Source organism: Dermochelys coriacea, chromosome 17 (assembly GCF_009764565.3).
Source record: "Dermochelys coriacea isolate rDerCor1 chromosome 17, rDerCor1.pri.v4, whole genome shotgun sequence".
In the NCBI taxonomy this organism is placed as follows: Eukaryota; Metazoa; Chordata; order Testudines; family Dermochelyidae; genus Dermochelys; species Dermochelys coriacea.
The window spans coordinates 18,173,471-18,193,848 of record NC_050084.1 but is presented as its reverse complement, the minus strand read 5'-3'; the positions used below and the strand labels follow the sequence as shown (position 1 = coordinate 18,193,848).

At 41.9% G+C, this 20,378-nt stretch overlaps 1 protein-coding gene and 1 long non-coding RNA gene across 2 annotated transcripts in view; one reads left to right on the top strand and one right to left on the bottom strand.

Annotated features, from left to right (window-relative positions):
* The window catches only part of IFT22 (intraflagellar transport 22), a 30,051-nt gene extending 15,671 nt beyond the window's left edge, over nucleotides 1-14,380 (top strand). The window contains 8 exon segments of the mRNA XM_038375777.2: nucleotides 1,312-1,315; nucleotides 9,359-9,443; nucleotides 9,930-10,009; nucleotides 10,138-10,227; nucleotides 12,266-12,357; nucleotides 12,360-12,467; nucleotides 13,931-13,987; nucleotides 13,990-14,380. Coding sequence (XP_038231705.1) covers nucleotides 9,405-9,443; nucleotides 9,930-10,009; nucleotides 10,138-10,227; nucleotides 12,266-12,357; nucleotides 12,360-12,467; nucleotides 13,931-13,987; nucleotides 13,990-14,096 — 573 coding nt within the window. The 5' untranslated portion in view covers nucleotides 1,312-1,315; nucleotides 9,359-9,404 and the 3' untranslated portion in view covers nucleotides 14,097-14,380.
* A 2,910-nt stretch (nucleotides 14,381-17,290) lies between these two features.
* Nucleotides 17,291-20,338, bottom strand: LOC122456962. The gene is made up of 3 exons (XR_006276176.1): nucleotides 20,206-20,338; nucleotides 19,455-19,532; nucleotides 17,291-18,123 (listed from the first exon to the last, which is right to left on the bottom strand). It is a non-coding gene; the product is annotated as an uncharacterized LOC122456962 (long non-coding RNA).
* Between the last annotated feature and the right edge of the window lie 40 nt (nucleotides 20,339-20,378).

Sequence of the window (20,378 nt, the reverse complement as noted above, 5' to 3'; positions counted from 1 at the left end):
AGCAGGATCTTTATATAAACTTTGAGAGCATTGTGAACCTTGATACTATGTGATTATGTAAGTGCAGTACATGAATATGTAAATACTTCACATTATGTAATACTTTCTAAATGAAGCATTCAACTCAATTTACAAATGAACCGAGCTCCTGGGGAGTTAAATGTATTATTATCCCCATTTTTCAAGGGGAAAGGCAAAGCAAAAAGAGGTTAAGGCAACATTTTCAAACTTGGAGGCCTAAAAGTTAAGCCCTTACATCTATATTTAGGTACCTAAATGGATGGCTTAAGCTAGCAAATGCCTTAATTAAGACCCACAAATTTGCAAAGTTTTTGCCTAAATGACTCATCCAAGGAAGGGTAGGGATTCTACAGCCCAGCCAGAGAACAGAACTCTGCACCGTTGCTCTAGCCCCTTTATGCAGGGTAGAAGGATCCTAAAATCCCAGTTCTGACTCCTGTGGGGGGAAGATTCCCTGCATGTAGGAACTGTGGAAAACAGCCGTCTTTCTTCTGAGGAACCCCTCACAAACCCTGGCTTTGGAGCAGGCTAGGGCAGGGCTGAGCACCAGAGTGATAGCATGCAGCAGTGTGGAGATTCTAAGCAGTGCTGCGGCCCACAGTAGTCACAGAAGGTTGCCATAACTTAGACCCTCAGACAGGGTGATCAGACAGCAAGTGTGAAAAATCAGGACAGGGGTAATAGGAACCTATATAGAAAAGACCGGAAAATTGGGACTGTCCCTATAAAATCAGGACATCTGGTCATCCTACCCTCAGAGCAGTCCATGGCCAAGTGGGTGTAAAGCAACATTAGTCTCCTTCCTACAACTGTGAGTTCTGTGCTAAGTCTCTTAGAGGCAGAGTAAAGACTCTCACTCCTGGTTCCCAGTCCTGTGCTTTACCCATGATACCATCCCTCCTCTTAGATGGGGACCTATAAAATAAAACCCATTCTGGGAGAATATACACACATATTTATGTATTCTCCACTTTTAGTATTAGGTATTAATGCATAACTGAATCAAGTTCTTTTACATTCCTGATATAAGCTACAAGTTATCATCTTTTCTTACCTTTTTCCCTTCTTGCATTACTTTGTCCCCTTCTTCTCTGATTTATTCTGCTCTTCTGTACACCATTTTGTCTCTCATTTTCCTAATCCTCCTTCCTCAGTTTCTTTTTTCCTCTCTTTCAGAAGCATCATCTTCCTTCAAGTACATAAAAGATTGTTATAAGGAGGAGCGAGAAAAGTTGGTCTCCTTAACATCTGAGGATAGGACAAGAAGCAATGGGCTTAAATTGCAGCAAGGGTGGTTTAGATTGGACATTAGGAAAAACTTTCTAACTGTGAGGGTAGTTAAGCACCAGAATAAATTGCCTAGGGAGGTTGTGGAATCTCCATCTTTAGAGATTTTTAAGAGCAGGTAGACAAACACCTGGCAGAGATGGTCTACATAATACTTAGTGCTGGTCTACACTACCACGGTAAGTCAACCTAAGTTATGCTACTTTAGTTACATGAATAACGTAACTGAAGTCGACGTAGATTAGGTCGATTTACAGCAGTGTATACATTTTGCTGTGTCGACGGGAGACACTCTCCCTCCGACTTGACTTACTCTTCTCAGGGAGCTGAGTACTGGAGTTGACGGGAGAGCGCTCTGCCATTGACTTAGCGGGTCTTCACCAGACCCACTAAATAGACACTGTTGCATGGATCACAGCAGTGTTCATCTACCAGTAAGTGTAGACATGGCCTTAGTCCTGCCATGTGTGCAGGGGACTGGACTAGATGACCTTTCAAGGTCCCCTCCAGTCCTACAATTCTATGATTCTCATTCTTTGTCTTTGTTATTTAACCCTTCTCTTCTGTCTACACCTTCCATGTTACTTTGCCTTGTTTTCCCTTTTTTCTGTTCTTGAAATACCCTTTGATCTCCAAATTCTTATTTCTCCATCCCCTTCGCATTCCATTGTTTCTGCCTGGTCCTCCCATATCTCTTTGCCTATTGCTGCTCTGTACTGATCCCCTCTTTGGTGTCTTATCGCTCATAATTTCTGTTTCTTCTTTTCCTCTGAGGATGGGAGGTATCTCGATACTGATTTGCCTGCTTCCACGTCATTTCCATTTTCTCCTGCCCCAAAGGTACTATTGTTGCCTTTGAAGGGGATAAGGGTAGAGTTACGAAGCCACGGTCCCTCCTTTTGTATCCTTTTTGCTGACTGCCATCAACCAAACTATCCCACTCATGTTTGGAAACCACATTAGCACCTCAGCTAATTAGCCAGCTGATAGCAAACAAGAAGCTTATGGTGGCCCTAGCTCAGGTAGCAGTCCCCATGCAGCTATGAGTTGGGGTGGGTGAGCACAGCATCAGAAAGGAGAAAGGGGACACTACAAAAATTGACATACCTATAACTATGGACTTTGTAGGCCCCAAAGGTTAAATCTAAACAGCTATAACCCAAGTTAGTTGTAGAATACAGTAACAATATAAACCTGATCAAATAGCACTTTCATTAGTGAGAGCCCAGCTCCTCATAAATCTTCCTACTGTAAGGTATACTCTTACATGACTTTTTTTCCCAGAACACCTTTCACAGCAGGAAGGGGGTGTGGCTAGCCCTCTAAATTAGATACAAAGACAATGCACATGCACACCCACACATAGCTGTCACTCTAAAGTAGTCATTTTGTAGTTGATTATTTGCTGAAGCCTTCTTGTTTTCAGCTGGTAAGTGCCTATAGTTCCTGTGGTGTTTTCCCTTTCTTACTTCTAAGGAGCTGATATGATCTCCCTGGTGATTTTAGGAAAAGTAAGAAACTTTTATCCATATCTACATGGTTGTTTTGAAAGTTCTATGTTATGAAAAGGCTAGAAATGTGCTTTTTAAATCAAAGCTAAGGTTATGGAGGGAGTAGGGAAAAGTGTGTCCTTTTGCTGCTCGGCATTAGTTTGGTAGAACTGTTGATAGCAATAGAGAAAAAGGGAAGGAAGATAACTTGGCTTTGGAGTCTGAGCCATATTAATTACTGGTGTCACTCTATTGTCTTCAATGGAATAGCTTAAGATGACTGGGACACCCAAGAAGAGATGTGACTAGGCCCAGGTACCTTAGTGGAAGTGTGATGTTTGCAAGGCATGCAGGATTTAGAAACTCTTGTTTGGTGCTAAATGCCGAAGTGATACAATGATAACTCAAGAAAACAAACAACAAAAAAACCCTTCCAATCCACAAACCCTCTTTCTTGCCAGCAATCCATTTTGCAAGCAAAAGCCTCAGGACTAAGCCCTGGTCCCACTGACGTTAATGGAATTTTTTTTCCTTAACTTCAGTGCAATCATTCAGGATTCCCTCCCCCCCCCTCACCCCCCGAATAAATAACCTTCATGGTACATTGTCAGTTTAGTCATTGGACGCTCTCGGAATGGGGGAAGTAAACTCCAGAGCTGCCCATGTTTCACTCTGAGATTTTTGATTCAAAACCAAAACTCAAAACAAAACCATGCGGCTCTAAGCCTTGTGTAATGGGGTCACTAAATTTTGCCTGGTTCTATTGTTCAACATGCTAATCGCTTTGTTTAACATATGCAGCATTATGTAGTTCTGCTGCTGATAAAATAAATATACTGAACAAATGCTGCGGATTTTTAACCCAATCCTGTGACATGCTATGAGCCTCTGTGGAAGCTGGGTTGCTCAACAGCTTCCAGGAAATGCACAGCCCTCTCGTGACCAAGTCCTTTTTTCTCCCTGGTCTCAAAGCTCCTGAGTCTCCTCTCACACCAGTATTGTACCAATGTAACTCCATTGATTTCAATGGAGTTACGCTGGATTTACACTAGTGAGAACGCGATCCAGGGTCATAGAATCAGACCATGAGGACCTGCTTAACTAGGGCTGGCTGATAATTTTCCACCAAAACTGTCTTTTGATGGAAAATTGTTAATTAATCCAATCTGCTTTCCATGAAAACCTTGAACCTTTGGAGAACAATCAAAAACCAAAATATTTTGCTTTGGAAATGTCACCACCTTGCCTCATTTCCCCATTTTCTTCTGCAGGCAAGGTTCCCCAACCAGACTTCACCTCCAATGATGCACCACGCAGCTGACCAAGAAGGGAGAGCATTGTGCATCATGGTAGATTCAATCTGTCCAGTCAGCAGAAGAGAATGGACACATGAAAGCAGCTGAATTACAACTCCTATGAGGCATCATGGCGGTATTTCCAAACCAAAATATTCTGTGTTTTGGCTGATAAAAAAAATTCCAACTTTCAGGGGAAGGGGGCAGAAGGGGTTAAAAACACTTTCCAAGCAGCTCCTCTGCTAATACAGTAAAAACTTTAGGTTATTTTCCTCTCAAATGCCAGTTTGTCAGGGGAGCCTTTTTGATGAATTAGCTGCCCCAGGAGGCTATGGTCAATAACTGTGTATACCACATCTTACTGATCGTCACAAATGTTACTTCTTGGAACCTATCAGGTTGCACGGCCTTAACATAGGCAAGTTAACACACCATTATCAAATGCACCAAGGTCACCAACCTCTACCAGATGATCAGCTTGATCCTTTAGTATTATGGATTCCTTGAGGAGATTGGAGTTCTCTCCACTGGAAGCAGTAGGCCAGGCAGAGCACAGCCCACCCACTTACAGACCTAGATGGACTGAAACAACTTCCCACGTTAGCCAGAAATGTGAAAGGAGGGTTGGGGGGGAGAGAGGAATGAAGTTTCATATTTCACCTACCACTTCTAACAGAAAACAGAACAGGGTGGAGGGAAAAGAGGCAAATCCCTAGAGAGTGTAAGTGCTGGCCTCTCAAGTCAAAACTGGCAATCGTGCCAAGTCCTGTGCGGCACACTAATCTGAGAGAGGAAACAAATGAGGAAATGAATGGGCATGTTTAGCCACTAGGTGTTACTATTGCTCCATGGAACGAATGTGATCTCAGCAATCGCTTTGCAAAAAGAACTACGAATGTTTATTTCATTTGCAGGCTTTGCAGCTATAACTTAAAATTAAACTCTGCCAGCCAAATTCTGCCCCAGTCCGATGTTGCAGCCCACAGAAGTGATTATGTCTGCAGTGTGTACCTGGGATGCAGATTTTGTCATGGTGTTTCTGCTTCTAATTCACTGCATTAAACAAATATTCTGACCACTTGGATTTCTCTGCCAACGTTTACAGTGAGGCATAGGGCCTGATTTCCAATTAGGCACAGAAGAAGCATGCCTAAGGGCACCGGTGTTCTAGGGGCGCCTAAAAGTTAAAAGTGGGTTAAAGTTTCATTTTTTACAGAAAACACAAAGGTCAGCTGTAGGCGGGGGTGCGCTGAAGATGCTGCGCCTAGGGGCGCATAAAGTGTACATCTGGCTCTGGTGAGGCAAGAGATGCAATCTGTTTTAATAAAAAGAAAAGGAGTACTTGTGGCACCTTAGAGACTAACAAATTTATTAGAGCATAAGCTTTCGTGAGCTACAGCTCACTTCATCGGATGCATTTGGTGGAAAAAACGAAAGCTTTTGCTCTAATAAATTTGTTAGTCTCTAAGGTGCCACAAGTACTCCTTTTCTTTTTGCGAATACAGACTAACACGGCTGCTACTCTGAAACCTGTAATCTGTTTAAATGTGAGGAATTGAACAAAGTAACAGGTCTTTTGTTGTTTTTTAAGGTAAGTCTGTTCAGATTTTAAACACTACTGCTTTACAAATGTTTGCTGAAAAAGAGATACAATACCATTAACTGACTGCTAGTCTCTTCTTCATCGCCCTTTACACTAAAGAGAGAGGCTCAGGGTAAAGGCCAAAGCCAAGCATAATGCTTTTGAACCAGCAATTTAAGAGAATATGGATTGCTGGGGGAAATATATCAGTAATTTAATCTGAAAAACAAAATACCTGAATGGCTTAAATTGTTAAAAATCATTAGATTGATTTTGGGTACAATTTTCAAAAGCATCTATGTGAGTTGGGAGCCTAACTTCTATTTTCAAAAGTGATTTAGGTAGGTAAGAGTTTAAATCACATAGGTACTTCTGAAAATTTATAAGATATGATCCTCTTACTCCTTGTGATTGATATAAAAAAACACATGCACTTTATATCATCTGACAGCTCATTTGATTATGAAGATCACAATTGATTGTTGGGTAGATGTGCAAACAGCCCTCTTTCCTTTAACCAATGGTTAGGTTTTATTGTTACCTCTTGCTCAGATTTTTGACTTTTCTGCACTGTTGTCCACGTTCAGGCCCACCGACAGTGTGTGTGTGGGGGGGATGACAAAGGGGTCCATTGCCCAGGGACCTAGCGATTTAAAAGGGCCTGGGGGGTGGGATAGATACATATTTTTAAAATAAAAATTAAGATTTAAAAAAAAAAAGAAATCTGGTTTCCTGCTGCTCTGTACAGAGCACCGTCCCTCATTGTGCCAGTCACAGTTTGCCAGAGCGCTGCTGCACTCTGCTGGCCTGGCAATCTGGCAGAGAGTCAGCAACAGCAGCCTGGGAACCGTGTAGCTTGCTGGCTGCTCGGGAGCCGCTGTGTCTGCCGTGGTGGCTCTCCAGCTGTGGGGCTGAGGATAGGGAGACTTTAAAGAAGAACAAGCTCCCTCTGCGCTACCTGATTTCCACTCCCAGGGCTGCAGCTCCTCGCCAAACACAAGCCAGCAAGTTCAGCCACCCAATTGAGCCGCCCTAAGTTTGCCAAGAGGCAGCCAGGGCTAGCCCCCGATTCGCTGTGGCTAGTACTGGCTGATGAGCCGCTATCATAAGCGCAGGATGAGGGGCCACCTCCACTGCTCAGACAGGGAATAAGGGGTGGGTTTTCCCTGTGCCTTTGCCCCGGCCGCCTCCTCGGAGATCTCCTGGTAGATGTGGCGCACCAGACCTGCCGTCTCCTCATTGCTCTGGGTGTTGCTGTCCCACAGCAGCACAAGTATTGTATTGTATATTTTAACTTTGTTGGTCATATTCAGTTACATTTTGTATATCAGTTTTTTCCTAGTCTTTAGATTACACCTGAATCACGATTAGGTGTTTAATTAGCCTACCTGATACTTTAGGAGTTTTCTTACTTTGTGCTTCTTTAAATGTTTTATATTAATAAATTTCAGTCCAAAAGTATTTATTTAATTTAAATATAATTCAAAACAATAAATTCTACATTGTATTTAGACTCACAATTTGTTCAATATTGGTGCTGTAACTGGGAAAAAAGTTAACTAGATTAAGCAACGTCACAAGTTACGCATAGTGGGTTCTAAGGTGTTATCAACAGGACAAAAGTCGTGTCCTATGCTCAGCCATCCCTTTCTAGGGGGAACATTGACTGTTCTGCCCTGGGGCCCAGAGTTACTGTCAGCGGGCCTGTCTACATTAGAACCATTATATCAGTTTCTCTTTGTGCACTGCTAGACATTACAATGGTTACATCTGCCAGTTTATAAGTGCAAAATTGTCCTAGTTTTCTCTCTCTGTGTCACTTCTGTCTTTTCTCTGAAAGCAAGTGGAACCAGTATGTAGCATATAGTCTTGCAGCAGAATGAACTAATTACAAATTGACCTAACGAGGTGTGAAATTGGGATGAGGTGGCTATATGTTTCAAAAAGCAGAAAAATGCATCCCAATCTGCTAAAACAGAATCAAATATCTGGTTGAGACTATGTGCAGCTGGCTTTCTTGCATTATCTTTCTCTCTCATAACTTGCCCTGGAAACAATGGATTATTTCTGATCCTTTAAACGTGGCATAAATGACACCCATGCTCCTGGGACACTAAACAATCCTAAACCACTTTATGTAGTGAGTGAGACAGCAAATAGGTCTGCAGGCTACTGGAAACACTGTAATCCTCTCACTGGGAACAAAACAATCCTGTTTCACTTTTATTAGTAGCACTAGTAAACTTTTATATTATGGTAGCACCTAAAGGCCCAATTTGAAAGCTTGTCTTAAACTGTTACTGTACCTGGGCTCTAAACAGCTCTGAAGCAATCCATCTGGTTGCCAGATTTTTACCTATATGCTGGGCCTTTAGAATGCTTCCTGCTCCCTTAAAAAAGCCTTAATAAGAAACTTTGCCTCTTCAGTGCTCATGCTGGTGGTTTCAGGAAATTCTGTAGTCAGTATCACAAGATCCATGTGTTCTGAAAACTATACCAGAGATTGGCATTTCTCACAGCCCATCTATATTTTATGGCTCAGAGAAGTAGCCAGTGAGTGATTCATAATCTTCTAATATATTATCCTCCGGGAAGTACTGCTAGCCTCACTTCTACAGTGGACTAGGCTCAGATCAACAAAGGTGTTTAGTTTAGGCTCCTACTTTCCTTTGATTTTGATGGAAGTTAGGAGCCATTGTGAATTTGGTCCTAATTGACTTGTGCAAGGTAACGCAGGAAGTCTGTGGCAGAATAGGAAACCGAAACCTGGGTTCTCGAGTCCCTGGCTAGTGCCCTTACCATTGAGCTAAGAATCTTTTCAGGTTCTGTGATAAGAGTCTACCTCCATAAAGCTAGGAAAATGTTGAATAACCTTGTGAAGAAAGGTTTCAGAGTAGCAGCTGTGTTAGTCTGTATTCGCAAAAAGAAAAGAAGTACTTGTGGCACCTTAGAGACTAACAAATTTATTAGAGCATAAGCTTTCGTGAGCTACAGCTCACTTCATCGGATGCACTTCATCTGTAGCTCACGAAAGCTTATGCTCTAATAAATTTGTTAGTCTCTAAGGTGCCACAAGTCCTCCTTTTTCTTGTGAAGAAAGTTAGCCAATTTCCTGACCTCATCATAAGGCCTGGTCTAGACACAAATGTGCACCAAAATAACAGTACAGCTTGTAATTTGCCCCTTTTATTGGTCTGGTGCACACCCCTGTGGAGACGCTTAAGGCTGAAAATGTTTCAATTTTTGCTTTGTTTTTTAAAAAAACAAAGCCAACCCTGAAGCTAAACCAAAAGGGGATCTGTTTTAGTCCCAACTAAGAGCTCCCAACCCAGAGGAGTGCAGCACTCACAAAGCGGGTGAACCGCACCCCAGGGCCTTGTCGCAGTGCAAGCTGCCCTGGGGGGCACTAATGACTAGAGCAGGAACTCAGGGGCTGGGGCGAGATAAGCGGGGAGAGCCGCTAAACACCAGGAAAGGAGGCTCGGGGGGGGGGGGGAGAAAGGGGCTGGAACGAGACAAGTCCCAGGGACTGGAGAAAAGGGGAGGGGAAGAGAACCCGGGGAGGGGTCACAAGGAGCAGGGAGGGGGGGGGGCTCCCTGCAGCACGTGACCCCCCGGGCCAGGCTCCGCTCCAATGGCAGGGCGGCTTCCCTGCGCCCTTGGCAACGACGCCGCGTTGCTAGGGGCGCCGCGCGGCCCATCCCAGGCCGCCGGGGCAGCGCGCGCGGGATGCTGAAGGCCAAGATCCTGTTCGTGGGCCCCAGTGAGGTGAGTGCGAGGCTCGGCCCCGCCCCGCCCGGCGGCTGAGTAGGGCCCCGGGGAGTCCCCGCCCCCGGGAACAGGCCCCGTGTGTGTGTCGGGGCCTCCGCCCCTGAGCCTCGGACCTGCCCCACAGGGGCCTCGTCGGCGCCCCGTGTGATTAGCCAAGCTCCCCTCCCCGCCCCCCCCCCCGAGCCTTGGCTGTGTCTCATCCGAGTGGCCAAATGGGGGCCCCGGGTCTTGTGTGTGTCTCCCCCTCCCCCTCCCCCGTCAACGTGAACAGCCCAGCTGGGAGCCCGCCAGGATCCAAGCCCACAAAGATCCTACGGGCCCCACCCCCGGGGTACAGGGAAGTAGCCCCCACCCACCCCAAACAGCACAAATCATGTTCCAAACTGGGATATGCAGCCTGCCCCGCCCTTCCCCCTGAGCCCCGCTGCAAACGCTGGGTGTTGTTTTATTAACACACGTGCCTTTTGCTCCCATTTCTGGCAGTCTGGAAAATCCGTCTTGGCAAACTTTCTGTCAGAGAGCACAGAAGGCATTAGCAGCTACGTCCCCACTCAAGGAGTGAGGTGAGTGAAGCCACGCACCATGCATACTGAGAGGAGACCTTTAAAACAGCTCCCCCAGGGGATGTCACGCTTTTTCCAGGATGGCCTTGTAGAATCTTATCATGCCCTAAATCCACTTCTGTTTTTAGGATCCTGGAATATGAGAAACCAAATATGAATGGCAACAGTAAAGGGGCGGGGTGTCGATTTGAGCTGTGGGATTGTGGCGGTGATCAAAAGTAAGTGGCTTTTAGTGTTCTTGACACTTCACGTTATTTTAACAAAGGCGGGTGAGGCAATATAATTTATTGGACTAACTTCTGTTGGTGAGAGAGACAAGCTTTTGAGCTTACGCAGAGCTCTTCTTCACCCACCTTGTCTCCCTTATATCATGAGAATGGTCATACTGGGTCAGACCAAAGGTCCATCTAGCCCAGTATCCTGTCTTCCGACAGTGGCCAGTGCTAGGTGCCCCAGAGGGAATGAACAGAACAGGTCATCACCAAGTGATCCATCCCCTGTCACTCATTCCCAGCTTCTGGCAAACAGAAGTTAGGGACACCGTCCCTGCCCAACCTGGCTAATAGCCATTGATGGACCTATCCTCCATGAATTTATCTAGTTCTTTTTTGAACCCAGTTTTAGGCTTGGCCTTCATAACATCCTCTGGCAAAGAGTTCCACAGATTGACTGTGCATTGTGAAAAAATACTTCCTTTTGTTTGTTTTAAACCTGCAGCCTATTAATTTCATTTAGTGACCCCTAGTTCTTGTATTATAAGGAGTAAATAACGCTTCCTTATTTACTTTCTTCCGCCGATATAGCTTCCGCCTACTCTATAGGTAGAGTAATTACGTAGACAAGAAAGCGCTCACCCATTGATGTAATGTGTCTTCATCAGACACCATAAATTGGCGCCGCTGCCATTGATGCGATTTAGCACGGTAGTGAAGACTAACCTTGAGACAAGGTCACTCCCTGTCTCTAAAGCAGTAAAATACTTGGACAGAATCAACTTAAAAATCACACTTTTCTCTGAAGTCTCTTTTACTCACCACTGAGTAACTGAAAGAGGTTAGAGGAAAAATGTTTTGCAATTTTTTCAGTTTGTTGCTTTCTTCATTTGACAACTCTTTTAGATTAAGTCCTTTGTGGGAATAGCCTTGTACATATTTCTGCAGAGCTAAGTACAGTTGGGCCCCAGTCTTGATTGGGACTCAGGTGCTAATACTTTTTTTTTTTTTTTTTTAAAGTCAGTCTTTTTGCCCTGTTGTAGTGGTGGCAATGTGAGGAGTAGGTTTATAACAGCCAGGAATAGAAAACATTTTTAAAAAGGAAAACTTTTGGTCGTAATACCACAAATTGTCAGGGGAATTCAAGGGCAGGTGTAGAATCTGAAACTCCTTCTAACTCGCTTTATGAACTGTTACTAGAACAAGTTGATGGTGATCTTTGAGAGCTTAGCAGGCGTTACTCTAAGAGCTCAGCAGGAATTCTAGGTGCACAGGAATATGGGATTGGGACCTAGATGACTTGGGGGACACAAATCCCTTAAATGATCCACCTGGCTAGATACATATGCCTGTTGAAGTCAGTGCGTTTCTGTGTGAGTGGAAGAGTCTGCCTAAAATGCTAAATTTGTAGGAATGGGACTACTCCACAAGTCAGCTCTTTAGGAGAAAGATTTTAAACGCATCTTTCACCAAATGTTACGTTGTACAATAGATTACAATTTAGCAATTTAAGATAAAGGACAGTGTTGACACAAAAACAATGGATATAACTGGCCATCAACAAATTCATGCTGGAAATTAGAAGATTTCAACCATCTGAGTAGTGAGATTCTGGAACAGTCTTCCTGTAGGAGTTGTGGGGGTGGGGAAAACAACCTTAATTAGTTTTAAGAGAGATGGACAAATTTATGAGTGCAATTGTATGATGGGGTTGCTTGTGATGGGTTTAGTGTGTGTGGGTGCTAGGTGGTGTGGATGGTCTGTGATATACAGGTGGTCAGACAGATGATTTAGTGGTCTCTTCTGGCCTCTGACTCTGACTAATTAGGAGGCTATTGTGTTTGTCTAGAACAAAAATGTGTTCGAAGTTTGCTATATTGACAGCAAGCTTCCCTAATTTTTATAGGGAAAAACACTGACAGATCTGTGTTTGAGGAGAACACAAATACATAAACTATGTGGAGTTCTAAGTAATATTAAGTAAAAACAATTGCCAATTTTGGGTCTACCAACCTTACCATTTTCCATTTACCTGCTTTTCAAGGTTTGAAACTTGCTGGCCAGCTCTGATGAAAGACTCCCATGGTGTTGTAATAGTCTTCAACCCAGAACTTCCCAGTCACCTGAAGGAAATTGAAAATGGTACTCCTGCTTTGTGCAGCAACAGCAGTTACTAGATAGCCAGTGTCTCCTAATTGCACACCACAAGCCAGGCAGTGCAGGGGACACAGAAAACCTGTCCTTGGGTAAGAAGATGAAACAGAGGTTTTTAATTATCACTTAACTTTCAAAGCTGGTGACTCTTTTTGACTTTTTGCATTTCTATAATTTCTTCTATCTGAGAATCTCAAAGTGTAACCATGAATTAATTAAATAAGTAAATATATCCCCATTTCACAGATGGGGAAAACAAGGTTATTCAGAGAGTTTATGGCTGAATCAGGAATAGATCTCCTGATAGCAAGTCCTAAATAACACTATCCCTTGCATGAGGGTTTCTAACTTTAATATGGTCCCTCTGTAGTTTTGTCTATTTAGCAGCCATTTGTAGAGGCATTTTAAATCAGCATTTTATAAGCACCCCAGGAGTAGCTCAATTGAAATAAGAGATTATCTTCCTTGTACTTACAAAGGTGTCTAAAAACTCAATTTTTACATACATCTAAATGAAGCCATCTAGTCCAAATGAGAGTAAACTGCTATGTCACTAGTGAAGATGAAAACAAAAATGGATTTGAAAAGTTAGGGACCTCATGCTCTTTTCAGTTATATTGCATTACACCAGTATAACTGACTTCAGTGGCAGTGCTGTGACATACACCGGTTGTAAGTGAGAAGAAAATCAGACCCCAGATCTTTTGATGGAAGAAGCTGACTGCATCCATGAGACAGAGATTCTATCAAAAGGTCCTGTTTTAATGTGGCTTTACAACAGGAGTTCAAAGAAAGCCATCTAGAAATGGTTAACATGAAGAAATATGGAGGAAAACATATTTCAGAAAATGACATCTAAATAAAGATAATAGAACTATACAGTATCAGAACTTGCAAGGAGAGGCTGTAAGTTTTTGTACTGCACAATAAAAACTAAAAAGCAAATGTGGAAAGTTTTGTGTGTGTCCACAATAAAAAACATATAGAATAATCAGACCAGAAAGGTAACGCTTCAAGAACCGTTCCCACATTACAGCAGATTAAACCTCCATTAACCTGTACTATACACTTTGTGTTTACTTTCCCCTCATTGCTGCTTATCTAAAGAATTTTTCTGAGTTTGGTAGTGCATAAGCAATTTCTAATTTGAATAGTTGAATCGCAGTGGGTAGATCTATTTGTTCCAAACATTTTTAGATTTAAATGTAAAAATACTTATAATTTCAAGTGATTAAATAATATCTGAATGAATTGATTAAAATTCCTACATATTGGCTGAATTTCACTTTGTGTCTAAATATGTGATTGCAAAATATATACTTTCAGTTTTTCAAGGGATTTATCCATCGATGAACTTAGTTCATTGTATTACTGATGCATCATTTTTTTAAATGTTACATGTTATGCTGGACAGCCGTAACTTAATGCATCTGGATTTTCAAAATGCTTTGAGTAGTATAAACAGTCCTATGAACTCAAGAAAACTGTAAATGCATTTGTATTAAAGTGAATATAGTAACCTTTATTTTTAATTTTTTTGTGTGCAACTTCAAAGCTTCACCACTGAACAAACTGAAACTAATACACTCCAGCCTGGAAGAAGATCCTGAGGATGTCGCATGGAATTTGTGAAATACTTCAAAAGCATTATCAACTTGCTAAATGAGAGCAGAGACAGGGAAGAGATGTTCAATTATAACCTAATGCTGAAGAAACACTGAAATAAGAGAGATACAGTTACTTCTTTCATTATGGATCTGCCCAATCCAGGAAACAGGAATTAATCTTCATCTCTGGCAAATGACAATCCACAAACATTGAGTTTATTTCCCAAAAGCAGGTAGATGCACAACTTAAGACTCCTCATGAGAACCCACTATTGACTTCTGATGAACTGCTATCCCAAGAATTGCATGCAAGTCTAGGAATTTGGGTAAATTAAGCTGCCTCCTGGCATTAGATGACGAGAACAAGAATGTATTTTCTAATAAAACATTGATCTAGACCTAACTGTATTTAATCATTTTTTGGTACAGAGACTGACCAATCCCTTACTTTTTTTTTTTTTTAATTCACTCATTTTAAACTATTCTTATCCTTTTCTATACGGTGCTTTTAAAAAAAAAAAAAAAAAAGTCCCAACCTGCATGTAAAGTTTATCAATCTCTGAAGCATTAGCATGATGTGTCAGTGTCAGCTGTGAGCTTACATGGATAAGATGTGCTTTTGGAAATCATTAGAAGTAGTGGGAACAGGGATCTGTGAAGTAGTCACTTGTGGAATCTGTATTTAGTGTCCCCTACCTTTTTTCTCCAATGTGGGAAGCAAATATAATTTTATAGATTTGTGTTCTGGTAACAAAAAATTGCAGTCTTTATCCTGACAAGTCTTTCTATCCAATTCCAAAAAACTAAGGTAGTGCTGGTGACAGTGCTTAAAGTCTGGCTATAGGAGTGGGAAGGGGGAGTGCAGAGAGGACATCACAGGTAATGTGCCAGCCAATGCCCCTCTGCCATGTACATTGGTCAAACTGGACAGTCTCTTCATAAAGAATAATGGACACAAATCAGATGTCAAGAATTATAACATTCAAAACCCAGTCAGAGAACACTTCAATCTCTCCGGTCACTCGATTTCAGACTGGAGGGTGGCTATCCTTCAACAAAAAAGCTTCAAAAACAGACTCCAATGAGAGACTGCTGAATTGGAATTAATTTGCAAACTGGATACAATTAACTGGGCTTGAATAGAGACTGGGAATGGATGACTCATTACACAAAGTAAAACTATTTCCCCATGTTATTTCTCCCCCACCCCACCCCACCCCGTTCCTCAGATGTTCTTGTTAACTGCTGGAAATGGCCTACCTTGCTTGTCACCATGACAAGGTTTTCCTCCTTTTCCCCCCCTGCTGCTGGTGATGGCTCATGTTGAGTGATCACTCTCCTTACAGTGTGTATGATAAACCCATTGTGTCATGTTCTCTGTGTGTGTATATAAATCTTCCCACTGTATTTTCCACCAAATGCATCCGATGAAGTGAGCTGTAGCTCACGAAAGCTTATGCTCAAATAAATGTGTTAGTCCTCTAAGCTGCCACAAGTACTCCTTTTCTTTTTGTGAATACAGACTACACGGCTGCTACTCTGAAACAGGTAATGCAGCAACTTGAGGATCCAAATGCAATCACCACCATTTGAGCTTTCTGATTGGCTACACCTGGGAGCCATTAAAAAAAAAAGCGACAAGATACTTTAAAAACCTTAACCAAGCCCGCAAAACTAGCCAATATGCAACGCACAAGCCAACGCAGCATAAAACAAGCATAAAACAAATTTCTGCTTATTTTGAGCAGCTCTCAAAATAAGTCTCATCCAGTAGATCATCTTGCTCAAATCCAGGGGCTATGAAAGGCAAAGATTATTGCATGTCCTGTCAAGGGAAAGATATTTATCAAACGTATATTATTTTCCCTTAGAGATTTACTGTTTGATTCGTTTTGCTTGCATTGTCCCTTTCCATTCAGTGCATTTGTTGTGAAAGACAGCCCTCTATTTCTCAGCAAACTTATAGATATTGGCATGCTGCAAACTGAAAACGTTTTGTTTAAGTTCATATCTTGTTTTGAAAGGGAAATCTAAGAATGGATTGTCATCCTCATTGACTCTACCATTGAATTGCTTTGCTATAGTCAAATTAATTGCAAGTTATAATGTATTTTGTACAAACTGTCCAAAAACAGAAAGCTCTTAGTTAAGTGATATTACCACAGAGATACATAGCAAAGGAAGAGATTTAAAAAAAAAAAAAGACAAATAAACAGGCAATAACTTTTTAGAAGAGACTTTTAAAAAGAAGAGTTAGTGTCATAGCATGGAACTGGAACTGCAGAAAACAGAGGCTTTATCTACATTGTCTTAGTATGTCCCATTGTTGCAGCTCTAACTTCTTTGCTTTTTAAAATCCATTGCTTATGAGAGCTGTATCTTATCATGCATACATCACTATTTCTACAAGAAATTTTGTCTGCTTCACACTGTTATGTTGGATATTTTTTTCCAGTTGTCTGAACTCTAGGCACATTAAAATACAACAGCCCTTCAACTTTAACAGAAAGCCTCTTTATATCCCTTACTCCTGAGAGGGAGAATACTAATGAAGAGGAAAATCCTGCAATGTCAGTAAGTTCAGCATAAGATAGCTGGGATGAGGGCTCTGATGTTTCTCACTGATGTAGTAGTAGTAGGCTGTTGGTATTATGTTTACACTTCCTTTTTGAGCTCTTATTTTCATGATCCTTATAGTAAGTGTCCCATTGTCCTAGATAAACCTGGAGACTTGTGTGTACCTATGTGCAATCATTGCTCTAGAGTGCATTTCACACTTATTTTGAAATTTTCAATTTCATCATATTGCTAGATTTACCATGAGAGCTGTTGGTCTGGATGTCTAACTATTTACCTCCCAAGCTTTCCTGGTTCTAAAATCTCAACCATGAATACTTGAAACCCGTCAAAGCAAAACCTGTGAGAAAGCCTGTGTTAACCATCCTTTCTTTGTCCATCTTATCGAGAACGTACACAGGCAGATCTGTTTCTGGCCATAGTCTTAAGTTTATAAAATGCTTATTTCACAAAGCCTTGGAAAATGCTAGGGTTGTATCCGAATCTCTGGATTGTATATTAATTATATTGGATTACTTAAGAATTCCCAGTTATCGCTCTGAGGGTTAACAGGTCTTGTCCCATGATCAGGCCCAGTATTATTGAAATTAGTGTTAAGTTGCAACACTCACATTTTAGGAACCCTTCTGTATTTACAATAGTTTATTAATATATATTTAGCATAGTCACAAACACTCTAACCCAGGAAGGTAGATAGAGATAATACAGAATATACATCTGAACATCCATATACTCACACCATCCCTTGCAGAACAACCTGAAATGTTAGCCATGATCTTCCTCATCACCAGTGGCCATCATCCTGGCACCTCCCAATGGCTACCTCACTCTCTCGTCCCACACCTAGGCTGGGATACAATTTTTGCAATATGTTAGGCTGATGCCACTATGTCTAATGCCATATTCAGTAGGGTTTCTCCCTCTTCCTTATTTGTATTTTCTCCCCCTAATGTTGAGGTGCCCTTCTCCTATAGGTTAGTATAGGAATAATCTCAATTTATATCATATACATCAGTTTGTTGTCACGGCACTTTTGTGGTCAGACATCTGCAGATGTTCTATCCTAAATATCCAAAAGCTGGTGTTAGCTCATGTTTCTGGGCTTGGTTGGTGTCGTTATGGACGAACTTCTCCCTTAAACGCTCTATTCCCAGTTCCCCAAAACTTAGGGCTGTTGGTTAGGCCATTTCTTTGCCAAAGCCATAGGCCTCAAGCCTTTATGCTAACTGCTGAAGCCAATGTCTTACAGGATATGGGCCAGTAGGTTCCTTGTGTTACTACTAAATAAAATAAATGCTAAAGCTAGCTCTATGGGCTATAGGGGACAGGATGCTTCAACTTGACAGTGACCAGCTGGTTGTGGTGTCTTTAAAAATAAGCTATCTTTATTTTTGCTTCAAAGTAGCAAGTAGCTTTTTCAGTTAATTTCATACACTGTTTCAGGCATTGCATCATCATCATACGCTGCAACAGGATCCATATAAATGTAGATAGATTCTAAAGCTGCTTTTCGTTCCTCGTGCTTTGACTTCTTTTGGAGAACCTTCTCTCTGAATATCAAGCTCTGTGGATGTAAAACAAAGAATGAAACAGAGGACTTAGAGCTCTTATAAAGCCCTCAACTCTTGCAGTTAACTACAAAAAAAACTTATCAATCCATGCTGTGCAGATCTGGGGATTGCTGTACAACTTTTCTGCAGAATGTGCCAGTTTGTTCAGGCTATTGGCAAAACTGTGACACATGAATCCAATGTCAGGGGAAAGCAGTGTTCCTTCATTGTGTGCATGTCTTAGCTCTGTATGTTTGCAGTCACTGACATAAGGTAGCTGAGTGAGAGCAGCCCTTAGAACATTCACAGATTAACTGAAGAACAGGTTTATTTCTTTGTGTGTTGAGCTATTCCCCCACCACACCCCGTAGCCAGCTGTGCAATGTTGAAGATCATTAAGAAACTCCAGGAAAAGTTGAATACCAGTTGAATACTCTAGGCCCTATCATCTCTTCCACTTGTGAGTGTGAAGAGGACTCAAAACAGGTGAAAATGAAATGGTGGGGAGGGCAGCAGATACAGTGGAGCCGCAGCTGATCCCACAAAAGTCCTTTATGGGTATGCCACAGGACAAAGGCTCTGTATAGGAGAGCATAGGAGAGGAAGCAACAGAAGATTATCACTCTGCTAATCATCTTCCTTCAAAGCTGCAGAGAATTTGCAGTATAAACTTTTTTCTTCTTCACATTGGAAACATTACCACCACAGCAGGGGGACTTTGGGGCAACTGTCCTCAAGAAGTCATGCCACCATGGGAAAGTGGAGAACCAGGACAGTGTGGAGACAGTGGGGCCCAGATCTTCAAAGGTATTTAAGTGCCTAACACTACTGAAATCACTTTGAGGATCTGGGCCTGAGCCTCCAAGCAAATGCCACCATCGTCTGTGATGTCCCAAGATTCATGGGATCTTGAGACATCCTCCTATTTAGTGGGTCAAGTTTCATTCCAATTCTATTTGGGGACAGCCCTTGCCCCCTGAAAATGATATGCAAGACACTTATGCAGGTTGAAATTTGCTGAGTTTCCTGGTCCGTAGGTTTTTTTTTTTCCTTTGTGTATTCAGCTAGTAGCTTTTCCTCCATATTTTGTCAGCAAAATGACTCCAAGCCCCCAATCTGTGATTCAATGGATGGATTTCAGCCCCTTTGATCAAGGAAATTCCCTATGTTGGCTTCAATGAAGGAGAGTCATTTTGAACCATAAATCTATTCCATTCTTCTTTTTGAACTTCGCATGAACTTGTATTGCTGTGACTTGGGAGGGGCTAGTCTAGAATCAAGAATTTAGGGGCAGGTTTTGTTTTCTGACCCACTCACAAACAGAATATTTAAAATGTTAACTTACATATGCATCCGTTGGTGATTGGTATGATATTGTAATCTTGTTGTTCTATTGAAAGCCCTCAAATGTGCTGGCACTGAGCTAGGAAAACAGTCTTATTTAAACAGAAGTGTGGAGATACTGCATTCTGTTACCATCTGCCAGTGAAGAATTAGTCACCTTAACAGCCTAAAGAAAAGGAGTACTTGTGGCATCTTAGAGACTAACAAATTTATTTGAGCATAAGCTTTTGTGAGCTACATCCGATGAATGCTACATCGGGAATGCATCCGATGAAGTGAGCTGTTAGCTCACGAAAGCTTATGCTCAAATACATTACTCTAAGGTTACTCTAAGGTGCCACAAATACCTTTCTTTTTGCGAATACAGACTAACGCAGCTGCTATTCTGAAACTTAACAGCCTACTGATTGTTTATTTTTGTTATTCAACAACATGGAAATGATTTCCAAGGATTTTTTCCCTATAGGTGGATTTTTTTCACCTATGCACTGGATCCAAGGAAGTGGTGTACCTTGCATTGCTTTGGACATTTAAAGTAGACTGGACAAAGCATTAGTACAGGGTAGGGAACAGTCCAGGCTTATTCAAAAGGAATTTTCACTGTTGGGGAGGAACGGTTGAATTTTAAGGCTCTAGGTTTGGACACAATGGGAGGGACAAAGACTGTGGCCATCTACTTCAGTCTAGGGATTTAAGACCTTTTCAATCTCTAGTCCAAGCCCTCAATAATAATATATATTTTGCTCATTTACCTCTTATGAAGTGGTTTTGGCACACACAGTATATTATGCAGCTAGTTGTTCCTGTGATGAAGACCAGAGCTATAAGCATTGCGATCCAGATGTATGGCTCCCATGATGGCATGGTCCTTGTTTGCAACCAAACCCTGGGAGTAACAGAAAAGCACCATGAAATACATTGGAAC